Genomic DNA, 27406 nt, shown 5'->3' on the forward strand with positions numbered 1-27406 from the left:
AACTATTCAGTAAACATATAGCGATGTATTTACTTGTTAAAAGCAAGGTTTAAGTCAGGCCTGATGTTGCCTTACACATAAAAGCTGGACTCCAGTCACTTCCAGCTTTCAGGCATTCAGTTTATTAATTAAACGCATCAGAACGGTACTCGGCCTAGTGACGCTATCGGGACATCCCTAGCTGTAGCAACTTTGTGCTTTGCTCGTTCATATATTTGCATTAGCATGAGACTTGGGTTAACTTTTCTTTGTACCATTTTTATCCTTGAAGTCCACACACACACACACACACACACCCTCTCTCTTTCTCTCTCCCTCTCTCTCTCACACACTCCTGACATCTCTCCCTGTAGGCCAGACTGCAGAGCGCTTGGGGCCATGTTGTTTTGTCTTCTGACGGACAGACAGAAAGAGAGAAAAAAAGAGCGACTTACCCTGGCCAGTGATTGTGCCAGTTTGACACCACAGACATGGAAGGGGGGCGAAGGGGGGGAGAGTTGTGAAAAAGGCGCCGTAGAAAACGGTGTGGAGATGATATGAATAACAATGTACCCGGTGTGTCTCCCTGGACCCTGATAACCTGCAGACCAGAGCCTGGTCCCTGTGACAGGCTGGCCTTTGTGGCCACTTTATCCCGCCTGTACACTTGTAAGGTAGAGCCGGGATAATCGCGCCTAATCTAATTAAGGCTAAAGAGGGCCATGACTGAGGCTTGGCCAGGAGCAGACTGGGCACACTTGTGCACACACACACACACACACACACACACACACACACATCAGCAAACACAGCTCAGCAGCAAAATCCTGTTTGCATCAGAAAAATAAGGTTGTCATATTGATTATGCAGATGAGCGACTAACTGGGGCTAAAAGCATCTCGACCAGCCGGTTACAGCTGACACAGGCTAAAGAGAGGGATGCAGAGAGGAAGAAGGGATTAGGGCAAATGTGGCTTGCTGTTTTCTTTTAACCGTTTTTCTTGTACCACGTTTAGCTTGAGAACAGCCCTGTACCCCTTTGTGTCTATGGAGCGTTTTTGGAAAAGGAAGCTTCAGTTAAATAATAGAAGAGGGTTACAGTGAACATGATGAACATGACTTAAGAATATTTCTTGGTCCCATTGTAACACCTTATGTTGATAGAAAAGTGTGTCATTGTATAATGTTATGGTCAGCAACAATTTGAAATACAGTACGGCTACAGCAGTGACACAATGACAAGCAAACACATATACAGAGACGGTTACCTGGCAAGTAAAAACATAATGAGAGGAAAGAAAGATTGTGATAAATCAACATTTCAAAGCGCTTTCAACGGTGACCGTCATTCGTTTTCATTGCTGATTTACTTGATTCTTTTCGATTAATAGAGGCAACTTCATGTTTCTTGTTTTTGTCACACCAACAGTCCAAAAATGTAATTCATATATGCCAAGAGAGCTGAAATAACAAATATTTGCAATGTCTTCCCTAATTAAAGAACTTAAAAAAAGAAAGAAAAGTTTTTAAACAAAATTATCAAAATTGAGTACAGTTGCTTGTCAGGACATGTGTATAAATGGCTATTAATAAACTGTCTATAAAGGTGTGTGTGTGTGTGTGTGTGTGTGTGTGTGTGTGTGTGTGTGTGTGTGTGTGTGTGTGTGCGTGTGCGTGTGTGTGTGTATGCGGGGGCTGCCTGTATATGTGTACGCACTAGTCTTCAGGTGTGTGTGTCTATTGTGTGTGCAGCCAGCCGGCAGCCAGATTGCTATTTCCCCCCTCTGCCCCTATAGAAAGGCCTGGGTATTCTCTGGATGAGGGTGTGATGTACAATTGAAGGGCAGGATTGAAACTGATTACCTTGTTAACTCCTGGCACCCACTGGCAGCTTGAAATAGACCTGAGCGTCAGGGCCTGATTTGCAAATGAATTACCTCTCGCCTGGCCCTCCCCTTCCCCTCCCCTCCATTCCCCCGTCTTCCTCCCTCTCCCTCGTTCTTTTTTTTTTTTGTCCATTCTGTGCCAAGATCATCTTTTTATATTGTGCCATGACAGATGCTGTGCCGGGCTGCCATTGTTCCCCATCAGTTTTTCCGGGGCTGCGAGGAGAGCCAAAAGATTTCCACATGTGATTTTAACACAAGCGTCCCCCGCCCCCCCGCCGTATAGCCAGTGCTTTATTCTTTGTGTACCAGCACCGCAATCTACAGAGTTTTGGAGCAGGCGGAAATGTTGGGGAGTGTCATTGTCTCCGTCTCAATAATGGAGAGGTATTTCTCTGATTAGGAAAGGTTCTAATTGGGAGGTATGAAAAGGACCGCCGGCTATTGAAGAAACCGCGGGGAAATTGATTGCTCTCCATGTCTCCCTTTTGCTTTTTCTCTCTCTGTCTTTGTCCTGCGCTCCCTCTGTGTAACACACTAAAAATAAGTCAATTTACTTTTAAACTTGGCCCTGGCATTCAATTCCTTTTGACACTCAGTTGGTGTGTATAGGCTGAGAAGTGGGGGTACAGGCAGTCTGTAGGGAGAGGCGCTCAGTCTGGGATGCTATATGTGAATGTACGTGTGTGTGAATGCTTCTGGGTGTCAGCTGATTCCTCAAACCATGACTTTTGTTTCATTAATAGCAAAATTAAACATTCACATTGGCATGTTACATTTTAATGAAAAATAGTGCAGCTAATTTTTGCAATCCAGTACTGGATTTTTAGGACAATACTGATTTTAATATTTGGTAGTTTAAGCGGGACATTTGAAAGTGTGAAAAATAAAGTCCGTGTGCCCAGTGACACTGTTTCTAAATTACCTCAAACCTAGTTTACACATTATGTTTGCAATTTCTTCCTACTTATCAGCTGACAAACAGCGCTATATCTGCAGTGAGCTTATATCGGCTGGTATATATCGGCCTGACAGATTTACGGTCAAGCTCCAAAAAAAACCCTGACACAATAATTAACTATTCACAAGCACAGAAAGTCACCAGTTCACAAACACGGATTGTTCTGTAACACCATGACTCCATAATCTCCTTCTGTCCGTCAGTTATGCTCTTAATGTCTACCTCATTCAACAGGACAGTGTTCTTAAATTGAGTGTTATTATTGCTGACTTAGTCACATTTTTAAGGTGGCAGAAAATTAAATTGTCAAATTAAAATGTCAAACTTTCTGTATATAAGATAAAGTGGCTTCATTAGGAGGTAGCCATAAAAGTGCCTTTTAATTAAAAAAAAAAAGAAGTTCCATCAACTTTTTACCTCTGGTGCAGAGTGACCAAAGAAAAGTTTTTAATATGAATGATGATGATAATATCACACGTTAACACGGTACATTCTCATCCGTTGACAAATCTTGCAGTTTCAAGAAATGTAGTCCTTAAATGTCGGCTCCACAAGTGTTTCTAGCACTCTCTCTCACTTGTTGTCCACGGCCAGGTGTCAGATATGGGCCACATATAAACAGGTGTGTGTGTGTGTGTGTGTGTGTGTGTGTGTGCGTGCGTGCGTGTCACAGAAAGTCCATCCATAAATCAGCTTCTTCTTTTCTTCTTCCCCCCTTTTCTGACTTTTTTATTGACTGCTCTTAACCCTCCCTTCAGAGAAACATAAAGTGCTGAATTTGTTAGCCCCATTTTTAATGGACTGCTTTTCTCCTCCATTTTGGGATTATGCTAAAGTAAAGCCCCCTCCATTGGGAAGTATGGAGGGGGGGCATGTGTACCCGCGAATGTATGAGCTTGTGTGTGCGCACATGGCGAATTACATAGAACGCATAGAAGCATAAGTCTATGTTTTGTTCCCTCTTGTGTGTTCTGCATGAAAGAGTGACAGCCCCTGACTTACCCCTGCATGATCCCTTCCTCTCTCTCTCTGTGTGTGTGTGTGTGCATGTGTGTGTGGTTGTGTGTGTGTGTGCTGTATAAAACCCTGAGCGGTAGCTGAGTACACACACAAGAATACAATTTCAATGTCAATTGGCAGCCCTGTTAAAAAGGAGCTATGGAGATGGCAATCAGGCCTGGGGGAAAGCCGAGCTGTATTAGTGTGTGAGAGTGTGTGTGTGTGTGTGTGTGTCCCTCGACTGCTTAATATCAAGCTTTTGCTTTCTATTAGTTAAACAGGCAGATGTCACTGATGTGGACTGTGTATTAGTGCATTGTGTGATGGATGTGTGAGTGTGCTTGCCCTGGTCTCCCCATCACATGGACTCTTTAATAAATACGCCTGCCGTTCTATCAGCAGTCAAACAACATATGAATGCTCAATGACACGCCTGACAAGACATGTAACTGTGGCAAATGGGACACACGCACACACACACACACACACACACTAACTCTTATGAATGATGTCTCTTTCGTAGCGTTACAGTGTCCTCTCTTCCCTTTGCTCATTGTTTCCTTCTGATATCAGGCTGAGAGGCTGCTGTCCTTAAGAGAGAGAAAAAAGAGAGGTACACGTAAAGAAACAATCTTGTGTAGTGCATGCAACATGGTCATGGTCAAGTTATATGTAGTCCAGCACACCTTAATTCTGGACCCCAACCTTCAAATTTAAAGACAATTTCACAGTTGTTTTTAAATGATGATGGTTTCATATTGAGGAGAAATGTATGTTAGCACGTTCACATGATGTTCTAGGCTTTTTAAGATTAAGAAGGTAGATGCTTTAAATGCCACAGGTCAGTGTAGGACCTTCTGGTTTAATAGTCTTCAGGACTTTTAACTTTACCCATTTTACATTATAGAGTATGATGGAACCATTACAGTGACACAAACAAGCATTCAGTTTTGAGTATTTTTGTTTTGAATTCTCTTCACCACATTCACTATACTTGGATGCGGACAGGGGAATTAATTTTTATTGACCTGCCCTAACTGCCCCCACACTAGGAACGGACAGTTAAGTGGATGCTGTCACATATAGAGGCAGTCAAAAAGGTTAATGGGGCCAGTGGATGACAGCCCGTCAAAGTAACCCTGATATGATGTGGTAAACCTGGCCAGTAGTGGACAATGAAATGGTTAAAGCTTCCACACTCGGGACAGCAGGTCTGAGGGTAATGCATGGCTGATGAGTGCTGCGCTAATGGGCAGCTCTGTTAGCTGGAAATCAAATGACTGCCTCTGCATTTTAAGTCCCTCTGTCGCCTCCATTGAGTGAGTGAAGATATTTATCTCCGCCGTGTCAAGGAGTGGAGGGGGAGAGGAGGGTTCAAGTCAAGAGAGGAAGAATAAGAAAGGGGGTGAGCGAAAGAAGTGGAGGGCATCTCAGGAAGAATAAAACCCCTGAAGACCCTAATGCAATTATTAGAAACTTGACCACAAATGACAACTCATCTGGCGCCGGCTCTGTAATTAATTGTCTGCTAGCAGGAGCGCAGAGGGTATGGGAAGGCGAGGGGGGGTAAAGGAGGGTGATTGGGAGAGGAGGACAAAATGACAGGTGTGGAGAGACAAAGAAGGAGACGAGCTAAGATGAGGCAACAGCTTAAAGTTCCTCTTTAAAGTGCTTGAGACAGAAAAGGGTTTAGACACAGTGCAACACAGGTATGCGATTGAAGAAGTGGATTAAATAAGGTTAAAAGAAGGAGACGCGAGGGAGAGAAGAAACACGCTGGAATGAGAAAGCAGAAAAGTGCAGACAGTGTGATGGATCCAGTGGCCATGCTAAATTGGTTGTATTGACCTTGCCAGGGCTCAGTTTAACACTCACTTGTTTGTCTAGTTTTACTTAATTGACCCAAGATAACTAATTACCATTTCCTGGAACAACAGTACATTACTCTCTCTTGTTCTCTGACCCTTCCCTCTCTCACGAGCCAGTCGATGTCAGGCTCTCTGTCTTTCTGTCTTGTGGCCAAAAGAGGAAAGAGAGGGAATCTGTACATAAACCTTGAATTTCACAGAAATGGTATGATGCAAAGTATCCCATCCCCCTTTGAAATCTTCGTCTTGCAAAATGTTGAATGTAATGACGGATGCCTGTGTATATTGCTTGACATTGAAGGCCAAAGCGTTTAGCGTCCAGTTTTTGATTGCACCTTTAGACGTTTTTGTTGTGTTAATCGTGTATCTCAAGATACTAAGACTCTGAACCTCAGCTGCTTGGTGCCCTTTTATTGGAGTTTTTTCACGGTCACATTTTGACCTGTGAGACAAACACATTTTTAAATGATAAAATGAAGAATGGCTGCATTCAGTTTCAGGGTCATGGTATTGTACATGTTTACACTTTAACAAGTCAAAATGTGTCATTTGAAAAAAGGCATATTTGGCCAGTATTTGCTAAACTGAAGTCAACGATTGATTGTTAAAACTTGATTACAGTTGTTCTTCCAATACCTCTCATACAGCCAAAAATGCCGTTGGCAAGGACCTGAGTCTAAGCAATGATCCTATATTATGTTATCATATCATTTATCAGCTCATTTACACTACACAGGAACAACAACAACACGTGTCCATCGCTAACCGATCCATACGTCCTGCCGATTGGTGCTGTGCTTGTGCACACGAGAGCTGGCTCACTCATTAGCTACTAATCGTTCTTAATTCTTATAGTGTTGGAAAATTGTCACTCACTTGCTTGTAAATGCATAAATAATATTAACACAGTATTGAGCACTAATATATTTGCGTGGTATCAGGTAGACTGCAGACAGACACCTTTTGGACAGGAAAAAAACTGTCTTACTGTCTGGAATGGCAGGACATCCAAACTAATAATATTGTTAATAATTGTTTTGTGTCTCCTAATTTCCATTATTATTCCAGTAGTATATGTAGCTATAAAGTAGCTTTCTGTTAATATTCTCTTGCAAAAGTAAACAACTTTCTCCAGTGAAATGGAGCTACATAACGTCCGGTCCGGTTGTCCATTCCATTGCAGAGGATGGCAACTTTTAACATTTTCTGTGGAAGAGACCAGTATTTTCAGCCAACCTCACCTAACATCCTACTCTCATCCGCTAACATGACATCCGCTTTGCCGTCTACCATCTGCCTGATTCCATGCAAATGCACTATGAGTACTATTTTTAATGCGCCACAAGTTCAGTTTCTTGTCTGAAGGCAAACTCAAAACCACGATGTGATCGCCACGCCTTCTGAGCATGCCAAGCCTGTCACAGCGCATCACGAATCACTGTCTGTCTGCTTCATTCCTGCCTTTCCATGTCTTCACTTCATCTCTCCCTCCATCACTCCCTTCCCTCCCTCCGGTTGTTTGCCGGGGCTTTAATGTGCTCCTACGGTTGTAGCAAGCAGGCCACAGTGTCTCTGAGGCCTTGTGCTACACCACCATTACTATCTGGCTTGCCTCCACTACAAATTGGATGAACAGGCACTGACACATTTTCAATATTATTACATTAAACCAAGTGGATTTTGATTGATAACCTAATATTGGCCTAATGCAAAACATCAATCATGGCAAGTATATTAATTATTTAATATTGTGGTGTAATTCAGAAATCGATGCTGCCTCTGCGTTGAAGGCACAGAGAACGGAGGGAGGGAGGGAGGGAGATAAGGGGAAAAGGAAAGCTCTGTCCCCGAAGACCTCAGCAGATTATATGATGTTTTGAAAAGAGAGATGAGGATGTAAAATGGTGTGTGTGTGTGTGTGTGTGTGTGTGTGTGTGTGTGTTTGTGTGTGTGTCAGCTGTGTGCGTCTAATGGATAGAGAGATCCCTTCGGCCCTGGTGCGGACGGTGCTGGACAGCTTGCCCTTGATAAAGTCAAGCCAACAGATGACAGAGTGGGGGTTTGAATGCAAGTGAAGAGCTTAATAAAGGTTGGATCACAAAAAAAAGACAGGAAAAAAAGGACGTGGTTATAAAAAAGGAGTGCGAGGGGAAAGGGGGAGAGGGAAAAAGTGAAGGGAAATGAGTGGAGGAGGAGGAGGGATTGAGCGCCTGCGTCTCCCCTGTGTTAGATTGTTTCTCACTAATTGCGCTTCATTAGCGGATTACACACACTGTCACCACGGTAACAAATGTCTTGCTGTCTGGTTGCCGGGCGCCCGTCATGTATAATGAATGTGGCGGGATGTTTGTCAGAATGTAATGTAATTACAGCTAGATGAAGTTTGCCTTAAGTGGTTGACTTGTCTGCATGTGGCTCAGCAAACATCCTTTCTTCATGACTTCTTTTCTAAATGTTGGGTACTTTTGTTAATATTTCTGTTCAGCATTTCATACCATTATTTGGGAATGTTGATGATGTGGGAATGGCCTCGGTTTGGCCTAAGTGTCACACTGTATGGGACCTGGCCTGATGGATGGATGGATGGAGGGAGGGAGGGATGGAGGGAGGGAGAGGTGGGATGGATTAGACAGTATGTAATTTTAGAGATGGTGTAGATTTACACTGTGATGCTGCTGGCTGCATTAGCAACTGAAGCCTGTCGATAAGCCTTCCTCCCTCTCAGCACACACACACACACACGCACACACACACACACACACACACACACACACACACACACACACACACACACACACACAGTCAAACGCCACGGCCAGGGTGGAGTTGTCAGTAATGGGCCAGAGTTGGATGGGGGGTGCTGGGATCGGGGACGGGGGCTGTTTGTGTTCTCTTGATCTGTTGATTTCCACTGCTGCAAATTTGAAATGTGCCAAAATCGCATCTATTATTTACTGCCAATTTGCTCTTTTTAAAACCGACTGCTCCCCCTTCCTCCTCTTCCACTTCCTCGGCTCACCATTCTGCCGTTGCTGCCCTCATAATCATATGCACATTTTTTTATTTATTAATTCACAAATAATAAGCTCAGCGTTCTTTCTCTGGACTTGGAAATTATTATTATGGCTGCCAAATATGAGGCATCAACATTAGCTAACCTCTGTCTGGTGTGGATGCAAACATACAGTCGCACACAGCACTTCAATGTGAAAGGCTCCAATTAGGGTAATTCTTCATTATCTATTTTTTTCCCTTTTGATCAACCTAAACCTTTTTAGTGTAGTTGAGTTCAATTTCTTGCACAGCCATTTACATATCCTCATAAATGAAGGAAATGCAATGAGCTGATTCTGAAAATTGCTGACTTTATTCCAACTGGAGCTGAAGCAATTCATTCTTCACTATTTTTAATCTACATGAGAAACGATTCATCTGGGAAGTAATTCTTCTTGCAACAATTTTTTTAAAAATCATTGGTTTCAGCAAAATATCTTAATCCTCTTTGGAAATAAACCCAAAATATTTTGACTAAAGATATTGACCAAAGTTTATTTTATCATTTTGGGTTCTGGAAAGCAGCGATTGGCTTTTTTTTTTTTTTTTTTTTCATTTTCTGACATTCTTTAGACCAAATAATGAATCAGCTGATAGAATAATGAGTGGGTCAATTAATAATGAATTTAATTGTAAGTTGCATCTCAAAATCAGAATTACCACAGGTATTGTTCAGATTCAATTCATTAAAATATTCATTAGTTCCCAAATGTTTGTTTGTTCTTCTGTCTCCCTCTTGCATATTTATGTGTCTTTTTTCAGTGTGTGTGTGTGTGTGTGTGTGTGTGCGTACATCTGCAAAAAAAGTGTTCTTTTTAATATATGATGTTTTGTGTCTGCGTTTTATTTACAGTGGGGGAAATGTGTTGTTGTGTTGCAGGGACGCTGAGAACATCAAAGGCAGATTAGAACATCTGGTAAGTTCTATTCGACACCCCCCCCCCCCCCCCCCCCCGTTCTCACACACACACACACACACACTTTGATACCTGCATTGCTAATGAAACCTCCAGAATTGGAGCTGAATACCTGCAGCTACAGGCAGTGAGAGAGAGACAGACAGAAAAAACAGAAAACAGGGATAGAGGGAGGGAGTCTCCTCCCTAGGGCCTGGTCTGCCTTTAATATTTGTGTTTCATTTATCAAATTCTGTCCAAACACACATGTACGCAAACACACAGGTTATCCACCCACATTTGCATTAGTTGTGGATATTTCCTTGTATTTCTACATGTTTGCACATGGACGTATGAAGAGAGGATAATGTTTTGAACTTTCAGACACACACCCTCCCTCTCCCTTATTCTGTCAGCATGGGGCCTTTCCTCAGTCTTCTGCCATCCGTGAATCGGGGGGCCTGCTGGAAACGCTCTCTCCCGGGACAGCCCTGAAAATTTAATGGCCAACGTTTCCAGCCTTTCTCTTGCTACTCGCTTTAATACGGGGTCAGAGTGCCGTGCAACAAAGTGAAAAGGTTCTCTCTCCTCTTTTTGGGTGGGAAGGAACCGAGGTTTGATGTGCCCCGTATTCCAGGGGATGAATTATAGACAGGGGTCAGCGAGGGTCCCGGCTCTCTGTGGATGTCACATGCCCTCCCTCCCTCGCTTCCCTGCATACTAAACCTGCAGCTCCCAGCACCTTACACAAATGACCCCCCCGCCCACCACGCGTTACGCAAATGACCCTGAATATGCCACACAAATGACTGACCCCGAAATTCAAACCACAGTAACTCGGCACTCAAGCGAGAGGCAGATCAGAAAAAGGGTGACCTCAGATTTGGACATAGTTAAGCTCTGTTGCTGAATGGTTCCTCGTTATTGACTGTAATCACCACTCTGATTGAAGTGGGAATAGACTAAAGTGTGGAGGGATTTTGCCTAAATTTTGCTTACCGTTTACTTCAAAACTGCTAATGCTATTGATGCTATCATTACACATTGTAATGCAGTTATAATAGTTATTAATAATTGATCTGAAGCATTGTGTTGCACTTATGACATATTAGAGCAGTGGTTGGGTACAGTGGTCTCTTTGGCTGTCTCCAAAACCACTCCCTCCTTCACTAATTCACTGCTCCCTTCTTTTTGTTCCACTGTGGGAATTTTTTAGGGCCCTATAAAGTGCATGGATTCCTCACTCAGTTCAGACACTTAAATACAATGACGGACATTAAATATAGTGCACGATATAGTAATGGTGCAGTGTGGCTTTGGAGATGTCGATGGGCAGGTCTTCAGGTGTGATTGATGTGGTTCTCCATAAAAGGGGGTGTGAATTATTCAAGAGAGGATTACATGCATAAACAGCATTAATCAATATGTGTATTGGCAGTTATATCTTGGCAAACATTAGGTAATGTGTGTCTCATGTTCAGATGAGTCTTCCTCTTAAAGGCAAGTGGAGGAATGTGAACTCATTTCCATAAGATGTAAGTGATACCTGGGCTGTTTATAGTGCAGGCAAATGTGATGTACTTTTTATATCTGGGGAGATTTTTCATGTTTTCACACTTTCATTGGGTCAAAGTTACCTTGGGTTGTGTGTGTCTATCATAATATCATTATATGTATTTAATCTATTATTAATTTTTTTACTAATTTGCAGAAGTGATTCAGAACAGTAGAAATGTAAACTTTTACACAGTGATGTCCTGGACAGAATTGGTCTAGTGAGTACATTTGCATTAATGTTTCTTGGCAGGGTTCAGTGCAGCCGGTTCGGTTGTGTGTTTTGTAATTTGTTTGCACTAAGTGGACCTAGAGGAGTAGATGATAACATGCTTGCATTTGATTCTTAGTCTATATCGGGACGAGCTCAGAGTTAAAGTTACACACACAAACACACACATACATTGGTATGTTTTCCTGTGTGTGTGTGTGTGTGTGTATGTGTATATGTATATATATATGTGTATATGTATATATATATATATATATATATAATGTCTCAGGGAATTTGAATACCTGAATATTGAGTGTTTGAATTTATGGGTGTGTTTATACTCATGGGGAGATTGCACCCCTGTAGTTAGCAGCCTGGAGAGCCCAAGACTCTGATTATGATTCGGGACGGAGAACTGTAAATAATGGAGCTCGTCTCCCTTGGAGGGAGAGCTGCAGGGCTGTTCGAAATTCAGTTTCCTCTATACCTCACACATATATCTCTGTAGATTTCTAAACAGGGCTCTCTGTTGACGTGCTGCTCTTAAGATTAGTGCATCAACCATACTGACACTTACCATGGTGTCGCCAAGCCATTATATCCTTTCAAGCCGCTACCTTGGACCTGATCTGTATCAAGGAATAGTTAATTATGTAAAATAATTTGCAATAGTTGTCAAGAACTGATCTGTTTTTTACTCATAGCGAAAAGAAATGGAGCAATTTTCAAAATAACGTCGACAATCGAGCTCCTGTTCAAATAAATCTTGCGCTTGATTTTTCAAGATGAATACAAACGTTGCCTCCTTGTGTTCAGTTAAAAGTATGAGCAAATGACTGGTGCGGTAATTAGGCGGGCAATTAAGAATTATGTGGTCTGAGGTTTGAGATTTATTGTTCATGTTTGTTTTGTTTTTCGTATTTCAGCAGATTGACTGAACGCGATCAGTAGTGATGCAAAGAAAAAGACTGAAGTTAATTGCTCCCAGTGCTCTGCGTTGGTTTCTGCTTTTGTACACACACACACACACACACACACACACACACACACACACACACACACACACACGTTTGAGTTGGACTATGCCTTGCTCTGGGAGAAATGGAGCGATAGTGAAAGTGGCCTACAGCAGCTAATCAGTCCAGATGCACAGCTTCTCGGAGCAAAGTAGAAGAAAGCCAGCAGCTCAATCAATACATGAGGAATCAGCCTCATCAGGATTACTGGCTCAATCAGCAGCTGTACTCATCGTTCTACCACACACACTGCCCGGGGAAGGATAGAAGAAGAGTAGGGAGATCGGTCCTGGGATGGGAGTTTGAATAAAACATGTGAGTGGAGAGCAGGAAAGGCTGGTTTACAGGTTGCAGGTTGAGTTGAGGTCACGATATCCCAGAAAATCTGTGTTGTCGTTGGAGAATTTGTGTTATGTCGTGAAGGGACTCATAGGCCAATCGTCTCTGTATTAAATGACATATTAAAAAGTAGTCAATACATTGCCTGTACGGTATACCTAATGAATATTAAATTAGGTCATAGTTATTTTGTAAGGCAGCCTTAAAGTAGGCCTCTTCTAAGTTTGACCCTGTGCTTCTCTGGGAGCTGCCCTCCGCTCGGCATTTCTTCTGAATAATATTGTATTTATGCAAAGGTTCTGCATCACAAGAAAGTGTTTGTTTTATCCGATAAAGGTAGCGTAGATACAAGGGGTCACCGGAGCCGCTGTCCACATGGCTTTCCTCAGGGATGGCTGATGTCGCCCCAGTGTCCCCGGGCGAGTTGAAGAGTTTACTGAGGCAGATAGTCTTGTTGGGCTACTGACAGACGGGCAACAGCAGCTGTAGTCGGAAGGACGACTCTCACACCAAGAATCTCACAGACCTGCCTGAATGTGGCAGTCGAGTCTTAATGTTAAATCTTAATTTTTATTGTTAAAAAGTCGTGGAGAGTTACCATTTTGAATCTTTAATTGTCTTATTAAACACTTTCTTTTCATCTCTCTCTGCATCTCTTCCTCTTTCTTTGTATTTCTTTGTCTGGGCCCGTCTTTCTTCCTCACTAATATGATTGTACAGGATAAAGAGGTGAAAAAAGCTCAGAGAGGGAGATTCTGGGCAGATAAAGGAGGGGTAGGGGGGTGTTGGGGGGTGTTGATAATCTGCAAACAGATTTCCATGCTTATTACACTAATGATTTCATGATATTTGATGTGGCGGCGGGGGTTGGGAGGATGTGGAGGGGGTGGGGTGGTCCCTTTCTCCCTCTCATCTCGACGGCACGGCTAAATGATGGAGTAATTTGAGTGACCTCTGACTCGGGGCAGGCCCAGACGTAATTGCATGTCATTCTGGCATGGAAGGAGGGAAAGAGGAGGAGGGGGGGCTCCACAAAATACAAAGTACCCCCGTCTTTCCCTCCTTTCTCACATATCACTTGTTTTTCTCTCTCCTTTTCATGTCTCTCCATCACTGTCTTGCTCTCCATCTTCTTGCCTGTCTCACTGTGGCTCGCTCCTAGAGTGTTTCCAAAAAAAAAAAAAAACACCCGAACCCCCCCCAAACAAAAGAAAGATTGCATTAATTTTCAAATGATGATATTACATTAAGCGCGGGGTTCTCATATATCAAAACGTGAGAACTACTCCCTTACTGTATGTGCTTCATCTTAATGGTATCGCTGGATGTCAAGGGCATGGAGGAAATTAAATCGGAAAGTGCAGATAGACCAAAGAAGATATTATCTCTGGATGATTGCAGTTTTGATAGGTATTCCAGTGAATTTCATTTTCTCCGGATGGGGAGAAGATGAGTTAGCCTGCACATTTGCTCATTTTTCTTCTACATGATTTATGTGAGTTGAGTATAAAACTCTCTCTTTCTCTCCCCCACCCACCCTCGTCACCCCCACCGCCTCCCCCTTTTATCAGGAACACATACATGCATGCACACACACACACACACACACACACACACACACACACACACACACACACACGCACGCACACATGGGGTAGTAAATTACTGCTTTTGAGTTGAATCTTGGCTTGGGCAGTTTATGTATGTATGTGTACTTCTTGTATGGTTGTATGTGGGCAAGCTGCAGTGCATGGGGTTTTGTGTATGCAGTGTGCACGTGCACGTTTTAGTGTGTGTGTGTGTGTGTGTGTGTGTGTGTGTGTGTGTGTGTCTGTATGAATACACGCGCCTGAGATAGCAGCAGAGCCATCAGCGGGAATGATTCCAGGGAGACGGGGGAGTGTCATTACTCAGACTTGTTTACATTCTAAATACGTAATGAAATCTTGTTGGTAATAATGACGGGAATAAAAGTTTGGGAAATTGTAAAAGTGGTGAAGTTTGAGAAATGAGCCCCGGCCTGTGAAATAGCATTTGGGGGCAGGAAACGACATTATTATGCAGTGCTCCTGCCTGCCTGAGACATGAAGATGAACTGCTGGCGGGCCATAAAATGCTGTTAGCCCTAGCCTGAAGTATGGCACATTGTAAAAGAGCCCTGATCCCATATTGCCATTATATATAAAAGTATAGCCATACACAACATTATTTTTCATATAAGATGAGCTCAGATACAGTGGCCCAGGCCCCCCAAATACATACACTGATAGGCAGATTTCTTTCCCCCTTCCTTATAAAATATATAAATAAACATATTGCCATGGAACCCATCCCTGCCCTGATCTTATAGACCTCGATATTAAAAACAGAAATATTGCATTTTCTAGGGGCTCTATTTTCCCCTGTCCTCTTTTGGGTATGGGATATATCAGTGTGTTTGTTTAGGGGGGGTGTAGAGGAAGAAGAGGAGATGAGGAGGAAGCCTGAGCAGAGTGCAACAAATGAAAGAAAATGGAAACAGATGAAGACTTTAAAAATCTAATGAGATGATTATTGAGCATATCAACTCCAGCATGAAGAGAGTTTTAGAGTATATATTGAAACAGTTTATTGATGGATAATAATGGCTACAGTGGTGCAATTAAGATTAATGCTGCAGCAGATGCACTCAAGATATTGTTTTGGAAACTAATTTAAACTGTCAGGTGAGTTAACCCAAAGCCACATTTAATTAACTTATTGATTCATTCAGATTATTTGCTTTTTAGGTAGAATATAGTGAACAGGAAAGAGGGGACCCTTTGTGACAAGGAGAGTGTTGCCGGATATTGTGTTGCAAACATTCACCATGTAATTATTTTGTTGACCTTGAGCATTTAGTCCTGTCCTTTCTGCTTCATGGGCAAATACCATTATTGTAGAATTATGTAATTGTATCAGAACTAAGAAAATGATGAACATTATTTTTCAAACTAATAATCCTCAATGATATGTGCCCAAGTATGGAAAAATAATTGTTTGAAATTACCCAAAATATTTTTGTTCTTGAGTGCCTGGCACCTCATTCCTTATTCTCAGTGGAAATGAACTTGGAGGGTTATAAAGGACTGAACAATGAAGTCACTCAGCAGTGGATGAATATGTGGTCTTCAACATAAAACTGTGAATGCTATATTTATTATTTTTATACTTTAATCATATTTCAAGACACATTTATATTAATATGATGCTAACTAATACATTGTCGCAATTTTCAATAGCTTTAGAGCAACTTTGATGGCATTTTTTAAAATGTCCTCTTAAAATTTGCACATAGCGGCATTCACATCTCATGTTCTGTTGAGTGTTGGAGTTGTAGTAGAGATGAGTTGAGCTGCCTGGAGGGAGATAATGGTTTTACTGAGCCTGCCGATTCTGCATTGGACGACTCAAAGTTTTTCTTGTCTCCATAAATATGTCTTGATGTGTGCTGCTATTCAACCTTACTTTTTTAAAGTGTTTCAGCTCGGTCATAAATAAATTCTTGTTTTTGTAGAAAGGGGGAGTTGATCATTTGATGAGAAAACTGTGTGACCATAATCCGGCCAGCTACGGCCCACCTGACCTTTGTCCTGCCTCTCTAAAAGGCATTTATTCATCTTCCCACCCACCACACTTTACTTTGTCTGGTCAACCTCAGGCCCAGGAATAATGATAGTCCTCTGGGCCGGAGCATGACTACAAATAGATGAAATTTCCTGCATGCGGTACCTCATTATACACCGTGTAGCATTGTTTTTACCAAGCTGAGTGAGGGTTATTTATTTTTTCTAATGGGATGTGTTTTAGTTTTGACTAATGGGACAGACGTTGGGCACTTAGACCCGGCTAAGCGTGTTTCAGTGTGTCTGTCAACGCTGTGGTGAGGTCAGGGAACAAGCTGGAGGCCTGCCGTGAGCATACAGGACTTCCTGATGCATTCAGGGCAAGAGTCGGTCTGAGGCAAGCGGGCGTGGGTGCTGGCAATAATATCCTAATAATAGCGGTTCTTTTATGACAGCTACTTGAAAAGAAGGATGTTTATAAAAGAGGTGTTCCTTGACACCGAGAGGGAGAGGGAGAGAGGGGGGAAATACATTGCCTACTGTATGTTGTGGAAAATAATGCCTGCACTGTGCATGCATGTGTAGATCACATAGACAAGCATTCAGAGAGGGCTCCTTCTGTGTTTCAGCTGAAAGGCACAAGCATAGAAAACCAAAGTACTCCATCGGCCAGGTATGTGGAGGGAAAGAAACGAGGCAGAATTCAAACTTCTCTGTCATTTCCTGACAAAAAAATGTTTGCTCACAATTCACATGTTGAGTAGAAACAGGTGATCAGTTAATCACAGGTTCTGCGGTGTGGTTCTCCTTGTCTGCGTGACCTCGAGCAGGACGCTGAATTGAGAGCCACTTCTTCTGCTCTTAGTTACAGTATATAAGTGGCTCTGTGATGAACCATTACTTACCAATCAAAGTCTCACATTTCTGTCTGTCTTTGGTTCGTATTCTCCGTAATTTTACCCTCACCTTCCCTGCTCCTCACACTCTCCTTTCTTTCTGTCTGCTATATTCCCTGAGCTCTGAAGAAAACAAAATAAACTTGTCTGTCTGTCTGTCTGTCTGTCTGTCTGTCTGTCTGTCTGTCTGTCTGTCTGTCTGTCTTGTCTTGTCTTTTGTCCCCCTCAGCCTGTTTTCCCTCTCCTCACAGTGTGATAATCTAAGGCCCCTGCTCATTTCCAACACACACTCACACACACTTCCCTCTGTGTCTCATGTTTGTTTGTGTGAGTCGGAAAGGCGCAGTTCTAATTGAGGGGCGAAGGCACTTCAGATGCAGCGGGTGCCTCTCTCCCAGTGGGGGGAACAGAGATCTGCCTCTGGGGAGCACAATTAACGCCTTTTTATTGTTTACTAATGAATTACACACAGAGGAAGCAGGCATGCATGTGTGAATTAGAGAGAATAACTAGTTTGTTGGGAAGCAAAAACATACAATTATGTGTGTGCGTGTGTGTGTGTGTGTGTGTTTGCTTAGTTGTCAGTTGACTTCTGGGTATTCTGGGTATCTTTTACATCCCTTGATAATTTGATATCAATTGGCCTGTTTCTGCCTTTCTAGTTCTTTAGGCAGCAGCACCTGCCTGTCCTAATTCTTCAGTCTGTATTTAAAGAGTAATTCAGCGCAGAATCACACATGGCAGAACACTTCTCTCATGATCTCTACTCAACCCTTTAAGCATGTTGCAAACCTCTGGCCACACGCCAGTCATTATTGTTAAAACAGCTGTGTTTTGTTTTATTTTTATAGGTAATAACTGCTTTGACATCACCGATTTGTGTTGTAAGGACAGCAAGTAACTGGAAATGTGGCAACGGATGACGCAGCTGCAATGTTCTATCCTCTGTGATTCCATGTTGCCCACAGTATCACCATGATTAGGAGAATGTTACATACAGTTAGCAGGAGTGTGTGTGTGTGTGTGTGTGTGTGTGTGTGTGTGTGTGTGTGTGTGTGTGTGTGTTGTGTGTTGTGTGTGTGTCTTATGCAGGCCTTAAGGCCAATGTAAACGAATGCTAATGTAATTACTGACGGGGGCGATGTGATAAACTGTAACCGAGATGATTGCACGGCACACGAGGATTAGGTTAGTTAAGATGTGATGTGTTGTTGCTTTAAATGACTGGTTGTACCAAGACTGATTCCTGTGTCATTTTAATTATTCAGCTGACTAAGCCCTGTACCAAATTACTGGGTTTGAATTCTACCCAGGATTTTATGACATGCAATCCTTCCTTTTCTTTTAAAGAAGATGCCAAAAATTAAAATAATAAAGACCAAATTTTTGCGTATCACCTCTTCATGAGGGGGAATAGAAAGTGTGTGTGTATACGTCTGTATGTGGGTGAAGGCCTCAAGTGTTCCTCCTCTTCTCAGCATAATAGTGATTAGTAATTTCAGCTGTCGAGCCGTGCCAATCAGTGTGAGCGTGATCCGCTATGTCACCTGCTACAGGGGATACAGACACACACACACTCACACACCGATGTTGCATTAGGTGTGTGTGTGTCAGTCTGTCTGCAGTGCCTTGATGTGTGTTCCATCTAGAATACAGCACCCTGACATCGCTACATTAAAGGCGGTCATTATATTTCCCTGGCTGCCACCGAAAAGTGACGTTTTTACAAAGTGACAAGTTTACAGTTTGATAAATCAGATTTTTTGCTGCGCGTGGGGCGGGGAAGCCAGGAGAAGGAATGGTGGGAGGAAAAAGCCAGGTTGTCTGTGGAGGACGAGGAGGAGGAGGGAGGGAGGGAGGGAGGGAGGGAGGGAGGAAGCGCTGCCTGTCAGCAAGCCCCGGCCCTGTCGTCTAAATGATGCTCCCAGGCAGCGGATTCAGATCCCATCCCCATTAGCATTTAATTTCTCTCTAATCCTACACACAGTCTCCACCGCTGCATGGTAACGAGGGCCGCTGTGCCACAGCAGCACTGGAAAAACCTCCAAGAGCAATCTGCGGTGTCTTTTACAGCTCCGCGCCCTGTCGTAGCCATCATTCTTCCTTGACAATTAAGACCCCAAATCTAATAGCAGTGATATTGGAATTACAGCAAGACCCTTTTGAGGGCATGTCAGGAAAATGGGCTGCACCTCCCAATACAGCTGTCAAAGCAGAAGGCCCTCCCCCCGTTCATGCCCGCTAAGCATTTCTGATGAGCATGCACACACACACACACACACACACACACACACACACACACACACACACACACACACACACACACACACGGGATGGGGAATATGTTGAGTCTTTGGCTGTGATCTTTGTAAAATGTGCTCTCTGTGCCCTCTTATCCAACTCTCCAAAGACTTGTTACAGCAGCTTTTGTTTTCTCTCTTCTCCACTCGCTCTCTCTCTTTGTCTCTAAATTTCTCTTCATCTCTTCCTCATTGATTCTCCCTGGTGTGTCAGAGATGTTGTTGCTTTCTGTTTTTCACCAGCAGGGTTCTTTTCCCCCCTCTTTCATACAGATGATTAGACTAGTAGATTGGTGAAGTTGTCCCTTGGTGCTCCGGGAGGACAGTTTAAGGGAACGTTCACTCCAGTGGCTGCAGTTAAAGATTATCAGGGGTAAAATGTATTTAAGCCTCAGGGACACAACAGTTTTACAGATTACATAGATAAAGTTGAGTCAGCGTGGAGGCTGCCTGTCCTGTTATGAAGTGTGCTTTGTGATAACTCAGGCAGCAGTTAACATACGGGGGCCCCTACCAGCTCAAGGCTCTATTCAGTCAATTAGAATATCACATTATTATTGACGAGTAATTGTCTTTGCTATATCTGTTACTCTTCTGCAGACTCCATCAGAGCAGGCTAAAGTCCGAATGCACCTGGTCCTGGAGGCTGCAGGTAAGCCGATGTTTGTTTCTTTTCCCACAAGGTCACTCATTCATGTAGGGATTCGAACTTGCAGCGTGTAGAGGCTCGGTCTGTAATCTGCCTCCGTGTGATAGATCGTTTTTCTGTCAATGTACCCTTTTAGCCCTGATAGGGGCGTGGCTCTCGGGATCACAATATTGTTATAATTTTGTTTTGGAGTATATATAAAGTATTAGTGTTCAACAATCCGTTATAAGTGATGCGAAGAATACATCGATACGTATCATCATCTTCAAGATATGCCTTTTATTTTGAAATTGTCGTGGCACGTCTGAGTCCGAGTGCATCTCCTTCCTGCAGAGTCCAGCAATAATGATTTAAAATCATATTTTAGTTGATTTTTGTGAATTCAAATAACTGATAGTGTTAATAATAAGATGTGCTGTAATATTGAACACAGGCCCCTGAATTGAATCGAATCGTATCATGGCAGACTTTGCCATGTCAGCAAATATCTTATCGTTGTCCAAAGAATCTATGTAATATCGTATGTGATGCAACTTGTGATTTACATCACTGGTAACAACTCCTTCGTCTTTCATCCCAGGCCTGAGGTCACCACTGACCCAATACCGTGTTCTCCACAATCAACCCAATGTTCACAATCTGTTGGTAAAGCCACTTTAGAGAAAATGTACATGAACATGGACGGTTTTCATACTTGTTTTCCCACACACCCTCCCACCACCCCCGCACCATACCACAATCTCACACACACACACAGAGGCACACACACACTCTCCTGTTCACTGCTCCGAGTGCTTCTGGGCCCATATTCACTGCAGCTTAATTTCAAACACTCCTCCCAGTACATAAGTCATAGATGTCACCATGCACGTGGTGTATATATTCCAGTGTGTATTCGAGGGGTAGAGTTGCGAGCCAGATGTGACAGGCAGAGATTGACTGTGGAGAAAGATGTCTTCATGTTTACAGTCATGCACACACACACACATACACACATATATGGGCCCAGCACTACAGAACAGGGCTCTAATTTCACCACAGGAAATATATGAAAGAACCAGGCATCTATACATCATCTATAAAGCACCCAGCAGCCACACACTTACCTCACTCTAGACTCGGCTCATCGTGGGCCACACAACAACACTGCAATTCCTTTCTGTGATTTCACTGACTTTCTGAAGAATATTTTACATACTTCATCATACTTTGAGTTGACACTGCATAATTGCCATGTGGGGGGGAGTGGGGGGGCTAAATCTGACTTCTGTTTTCCCTTGCTCAATAATGTTCTCTGTTGTACATTGGACACCCCACACACGCTGCCCGGCCACCTCAAGGCTAATGTTGCACTAATGGTGGTGAAGCATCATAAAAATGACCATGTGGCTCTGAGTGCAGTGGGCCAGACTGGTGCAGACACAAGCCCAGGGCCAGACGTGGGACTAGAGGAGAGGGTTTTAATGCACTGGACATGTCTCTGGTTTTCTTCTCTTTCCTGGAGGCTTCCAAAAAGAACAGGTTTATGGCTCAGTCAGGGATTGTCTTCACCAGAGAGCCCACTCTGGCCTGTATCAGGCCTTCGGGTGCTTGTGATCATATCGCTCATAATGATCTACAGTAAAAGGAACAGATTTTAACTTGCAGTTTATACTTGGTACTTGGACTTATTTATAATTTTATTTCAGCCATGTTTTCTGCCGCCTTTCCTTTGTTTTGTGATTAACCATTGAGTGCCCTCGCTAATTGAAATCATGTTTGCATAATTAGAAAAATGACGGATATCTTTTTTTTTCTGAAGTCCCCTGACCCCGCAGCTGCTAAGCCGCCAAATCTTCTAAAATCATCAGTCTCACATCTTTTCTTATTCCCTCCATTTGCTATTCTCTCGTCCCTCTCTGTCTCTGTGTCCTCTCGCTCTCCGTCTCGCTGTCTTTGTTCCGGCGTTGTTAGCGGACAGAGGGAGATAGGGATGGAAAGAGGGAGGGATGAAGGGTGAGAAGGAAGCAGCAGATGTTGGGAGGTTGTGTGAATGTTAATGTCCTGACGTAGCCGTGGAGCTTAAGCCTCCTCCTCCTCCTCCGTTCCTCCGTTCCTCTCTGAGCGCCCGCCAGGCTTTCTCTCTCGGGGTCTCCTGACATCCTTAAAGCCCGTGGCTCTCCTCTCCTCTCCTCTCCTTCACGTCTTTCTCTCCCATCCCCTCCCTCCCTTTGTCCGTCTATGGACTCTCTCTAGTCAGTAGAGAGCAGATCATCCCATGGCTAAAGCGGCTCAGGCCTTTGTGTTGGGGGGCTCTGTGGACCTGTAATGAGCCCCTTCGGCTGGCCCGCTGGCCTGCTTAGCGCTCACTGGGGGCTTTGAGAGTGTGTGTGTGTGTGCATGTGTGTTTGTGTGTGCGTGTCTGTGCTTGTGTGTGTGTGTTGAGTGGGATGAGGAGGTGAGAGGAGGAGGGCAACACTGGCCCCCAATGAAAGAGCTGGATGGATATGTTTATGGGTCACTTCCTGCTTGGCCTACATATCGAACACACACACACAAACACACTACACTCCATATTTCCAAAAGACAAATTTACTTACTAATTTCACAATATTGTTATTTTTAATAAGTCATGTAATAAGTAGTCATAATATTTCACAATATTGTCATGTATATAAAATACATATGTAAGATGATGCATTTGTTAATCAGGATATTGATCATTCATTCTGAATTTTTGGACTTTCAAAGATGGTTGTCAGAATATGGCACACAGTATTTGCTTATTTATCCCGGCCTGCATTGACTGATTGCAGGGAATCCTCCTGCACAGGTCGAGGGAGTTCAGCTGGATATAGCTGGACAGTATATATAGTATATTGGTTATGTCAAAGCAAAACGCAGCAGTGTTCCTACTATCCGCATCTGCTCTCTACATACATCACAAATATATATATGAACCAAATCACTCAGAAAATATTGATTCATACACACTTGAACCAATGCACACACGCACACACACACGCACACACATGCACACACACGCACGCACACACACACACACACATGCACAAACGCAGCAGCCACTGCACCCTTACACATATACTATACTCTTTCTTTTCAGCCACTTGCTAGGTTCTTGGCTCTTTTCAGAGCGCTGTCCATTTCCACTCAAATGAGCTTAAGCACTGTGCACGGCAGCGGGCCTCTCCTTATCCACACGTCAATAGGGAGTGTTTGCAGAACACCCACTAAGGACCTGAGGGCCAGGGGTCATCAAAACCTCCGTCTTCTCCCTATTTGAACCTTTGACAGCTGCAAAACAAACACCTTAAGATCTCATCAGAGGCTTGAACTTGGCAGGAGCTCAGTGGTTTGAATTAACTTCCTCCATTGGTTTGGGTTGATACCTGGCTACAGTTGGTAGAAAGACTATATTTAATGTCTTATTTAAAGGAAAAAATAACAGAAATTAGTGAAACTTGTCAAATGGTGTTGGGACTGTAGACTTGTGTAGAGTATCAGAGACATAAAGTAACAGGCATAAAGAGGCAAGCCAAGCTTAGCAGCATCATGCAATAGGACTAATTCTTCCACAGTAGAAACGGGGTATTAGGCTTCTCTGTCACAGCAGGGGTCCTGAAGAAACACACACACACACACACACACACACACACACCCTTTCTCTGGAGCTCTCCGCTTCTTTCCTCCTTCTCCCTTGTACATCCAGTACCCGCTATCCCTCCCTCCCACCGCCCCAGCCCACCCCCTTAGGCCCTGACAGATGTGTGCTGAACAGACCACATACATGGAGGGTGTCACCTTACCCCCTCTGTAACTAAAGGGCTAATGCGCCACATTTAGGATGCTGCCGCCCTTTGTTCTGTCAGGATAAGAGGTGATGGGGATGGGGAGACTGAGGCTCTTTACATGGCCTAAGTCTCCCTCTTTATTTCCCTGGCCTGTCTACACTTTTTTTCTCTTTATGAACTTGTTTTCCCTCCTTTCTCATTCCTCACATTTTCTCTGTGCCACTTCTGAACTTCCATCATCATCCCCCTTAGATTTAGCAGTCATCGCTGGTATGCGGCGCAGGATTTGTTAGGCAGTGAATAACAATTATCAGACATTATCCGTCTTCATCATCGCATCACTCTGGTCGTACCAACACTTTTTTTATGAGATGACTACGGTGACTTTCATCTCAAAGAGGATTATTCTGTAAAAACACGAGGGAATTACACAGCAATAACGCCTGACCGCATGCTCCCTTTACCAAAAGAGCAGTTTGAACTGAGAAGAAGGCTTCTGCTTGTAATGGGGTATTTTGGAGTCGAAGGATGGGAAACAACTTGATGACGGCTTTTTTAAGAATATGCTTATTTTGTTGTGAGGTTCAGGGGTTGTTTTTAAATGTACCGCTTTGTCTTGCAATTTTACTGTTGTGGAATTTGAGTTTTCTGATTTAACCGTAGAGGTTCGGTTACAGATCAGAAAGAGCAGGGGAAAAAAGGAAACAGCTAATCATGACTCACGTAGTTTAATGATTGACCGGCCCATAGAGAAGATTTGCTCATGTTTACCCTGCAGCACTTTTTAAACACCAGTTTTAAAAGCCTCAACTTAACAAATCAGCAGAGATGCTTCCAGGTTAGCTGCATTGGAGGGATTTAGTCCGATACGTTCATTTGGTTTCCTTTTGTTTTTGTTGAAATTGTTGTGTGAAATATTCAAGCGTGAAGCCAAAAATGTAACAACATAGCTTCCTACCATATTCAAACTAACAAAACAGTTACACAATAGAAATCCCCCTTCACATCTGTGTAGGAATGTGGCTCCTGACGTCCTTTGGAAGGATAATGGCGCATGGATGTCCTGTAATTTAGTCTCTGTAACCATTGATCAGCTGGATTTATGTGCCATTACCTCACTGTTCCAGTCAACAGTCGTAATTATGTCTCTGAGAGAGAGAGAGGGAGAGAGAGACCTCCGGTTACACAGGACCCAAATACCTGAATAGGCTTTTATCAAACAGCCGCTGCTGCTCACTTAGTAGCAGATTGACACTGGTGGTGGACCGACTGACCTCCAGATGAGAGGGGTGGATGGATGGATGGATGAGTTTGTCAAGCTCAGTTAGAGAGCCATACCTCATCGCAAGAGCCCTACGCTTCAAGCTGTCGCTCTCAAAAGGAGTCTTGTTTACGCTTTCAAATGTGCTTTGACTCTAAAGAAACGATGCAACGGACATCAGTGGTCACCTACGAGTGGATTTTATTAATTTCAGCAAGAAAGGAGCCTTCCAGTTCAAAGGTGTCTATCAATGGCGAGGCGGACTGAGTGACCTAAGGACTGTATGGAGTTTTATGTACAATTGATTTTTGGTTGTTTTATGGGTATAATAAACGCAGGTCCTGCTGCGCACTGGTTTTCTTTTTGCCATAAGCCAGGCCACTCACCCTTCCACCTTTTAAAGATGATTATAGTTCATTAACAGAAGATGATCTGCAGCTATTTTAATGAGTGATTATTGTTGGAGGGTTTTTTTAACCATATGCCAAACTCATACACATGAATATTGGCTGGTTTTCTCAATCTTCTATTATATTAAACTGCATATTTTGGGGTTTTAGACTGTTGTTCCAACAGAATGAGAAAATGTAATATGCCAACTCTAGCCTCTTTGATTAATTGCTCATGAAAGAAACTGTTAGTTGCGGCCCTAATTAAAATAAGGGAGACAATTAGAGCTGAAACAATTTGTTGATTAAATGATAAGCAGGTCAACAGAAAATTAATGGTCAGCTATTTTGATCATCATCTAATGATCTTTTAGGCCATATGGCAAGCAATAATGCCAAACACTTTCTGGGTACCGGTTCTCACATTTGGGAATTTGCTTTTCTCTTTTTTTCAATGATTGTAGATTGAATATTTGCATTTCAGACGTCGTTTGGACTAAACATTGTTTGGACATTTTAAGGCGTCTACTTTGGGCAAGTTTCATATTTTCTACAGTTCAAAGAATGAATCGCATCGCTGAGAAAAAGAAAAGGTTATTTGCAGAACCTAAAATCACCTTATTTGAAACATACGACGGCGTGTTAGGGCCACTGTAAGGGGGGAAAAAATCGGAGGCGAGAGAGGTGGGCAATATTCTGAGAAAAAAGTCGCAAATTTGCTCGTTTTAAAGTGGCAAATTTGCTAGTTTATTATGATGCTAAAAACCTTTCTAATGAATCCATCTCAACGTGTGTCAACGCTTTGCTAAGGTCCTTAGGGTGATGGCTGTTGATGGTTAGTGTTGGTTAATTTTACATGGGTCAAATTGTCATCTCGCAAATTTGCCACCTTAAAACGGGCCACTTTAAACTAGCAAATTTGCGACTTTAATCTCAGAATATTGCCCACCTCTCTCAGCTCCGTTTTTTCTTTCTTTTTTTTCCCCGACAGTGGCCCCAATACGCCGTCGTAGAAACATGACTGTTGTTTCTGTTTTTTAAATTTTTTTTTTAAATTTTGTTGCAAGATTACATGTTTTCATATATCTATATTTTTTGGCCAATTATCCATTTATTAAGGTCTAAGGTCTAAAAAGTATTTGTTAAATTAGTGTACAACTTGCTTTGCTGTATAATGAGTTCACACTTAAAATGAGTTCCTGTGAGCGGTAATCGGTGTGTGTAAAAAAAGATGCAATCTTAGAGATGCGTCATCCTGCAAATCCAAATTATGTATTGTAAAAATGGTTTTGAGCATCAACGACAGCAGCGACGCTCAAGAGCCTTCGCATCTGCAAAAGAACATCGGCAAGCTTTGCTGTGAGAAAGGCTGCTCGGTTTGCTTTGGTCTAAGAAATGGAGGAAAACCATTTGAAACCAAAAACAGAGTGTTGGTGAGCCACAACACTAGCAGCAGCATGTTTCTCAATGCTGGTATGGGTTTTGTTGACTAAACGTTGTTTCCGGATCAGACGGGGAATCCTCCAAGTGAAATGTCTTGTGGTGTGTCATCCCCCTGTCGCCGAATGTGCAAACCCCAATAACTTCAACACCCCCCATTGTGTGAGACAGCGGTGTAATGGGATCAGTCAGTAATCTGAGGACTTTGAAAGTCTCCTAGTGTGTGGGTGCCATTAGTGAACAATATATACTGTACTAGAGAGAGCCACTTCGAGGAAACTCTCTGATTCTGTTTATGTGTGAGTGTTTTTCTTCTGTGGGCAGATTTCA

General features: G+C 42.9%; 1 protein-coding gene across 2 annotated transcripts in view; it reads left to right on the forward strand.

The window, feature by feature from the left end:
* The window catches only part of rsrc1 (arginine/serine-rich coiled-coil 1), a 104026-nt gene that overhangs the window by 29417 nt on the left and 47203 nt on the right, over positions 1-27406 (forward strand). For both annotated transcript variants that reach the window (XM_084018738.1, XM_084018739.1), the window contains exons 5-6: positions 9628-9664; positions 20147-20198. In XM_084018738.1, coding sequence (XP_083874864.1) covers positions 9628-9664; positions 20147-20198 — 89 coding nt within the window. The remainder of the gene's footprint in view (positions 1-9627; positions 9665-20146; positions 20199-27406) is intronic.

Source organism: Eutrigla gurnardus (genome assembly GCF_963514095.1).
Source record: "Eutrigla gurnardus genome assembly, chromosome: 10".
Classification (NCBI taxonomy): Eukaryota; Metazoa; Chordata; class Actinopteri; order Perciformes; family Triglidae; genus Eutrigla; species Eutrigla gurnardus.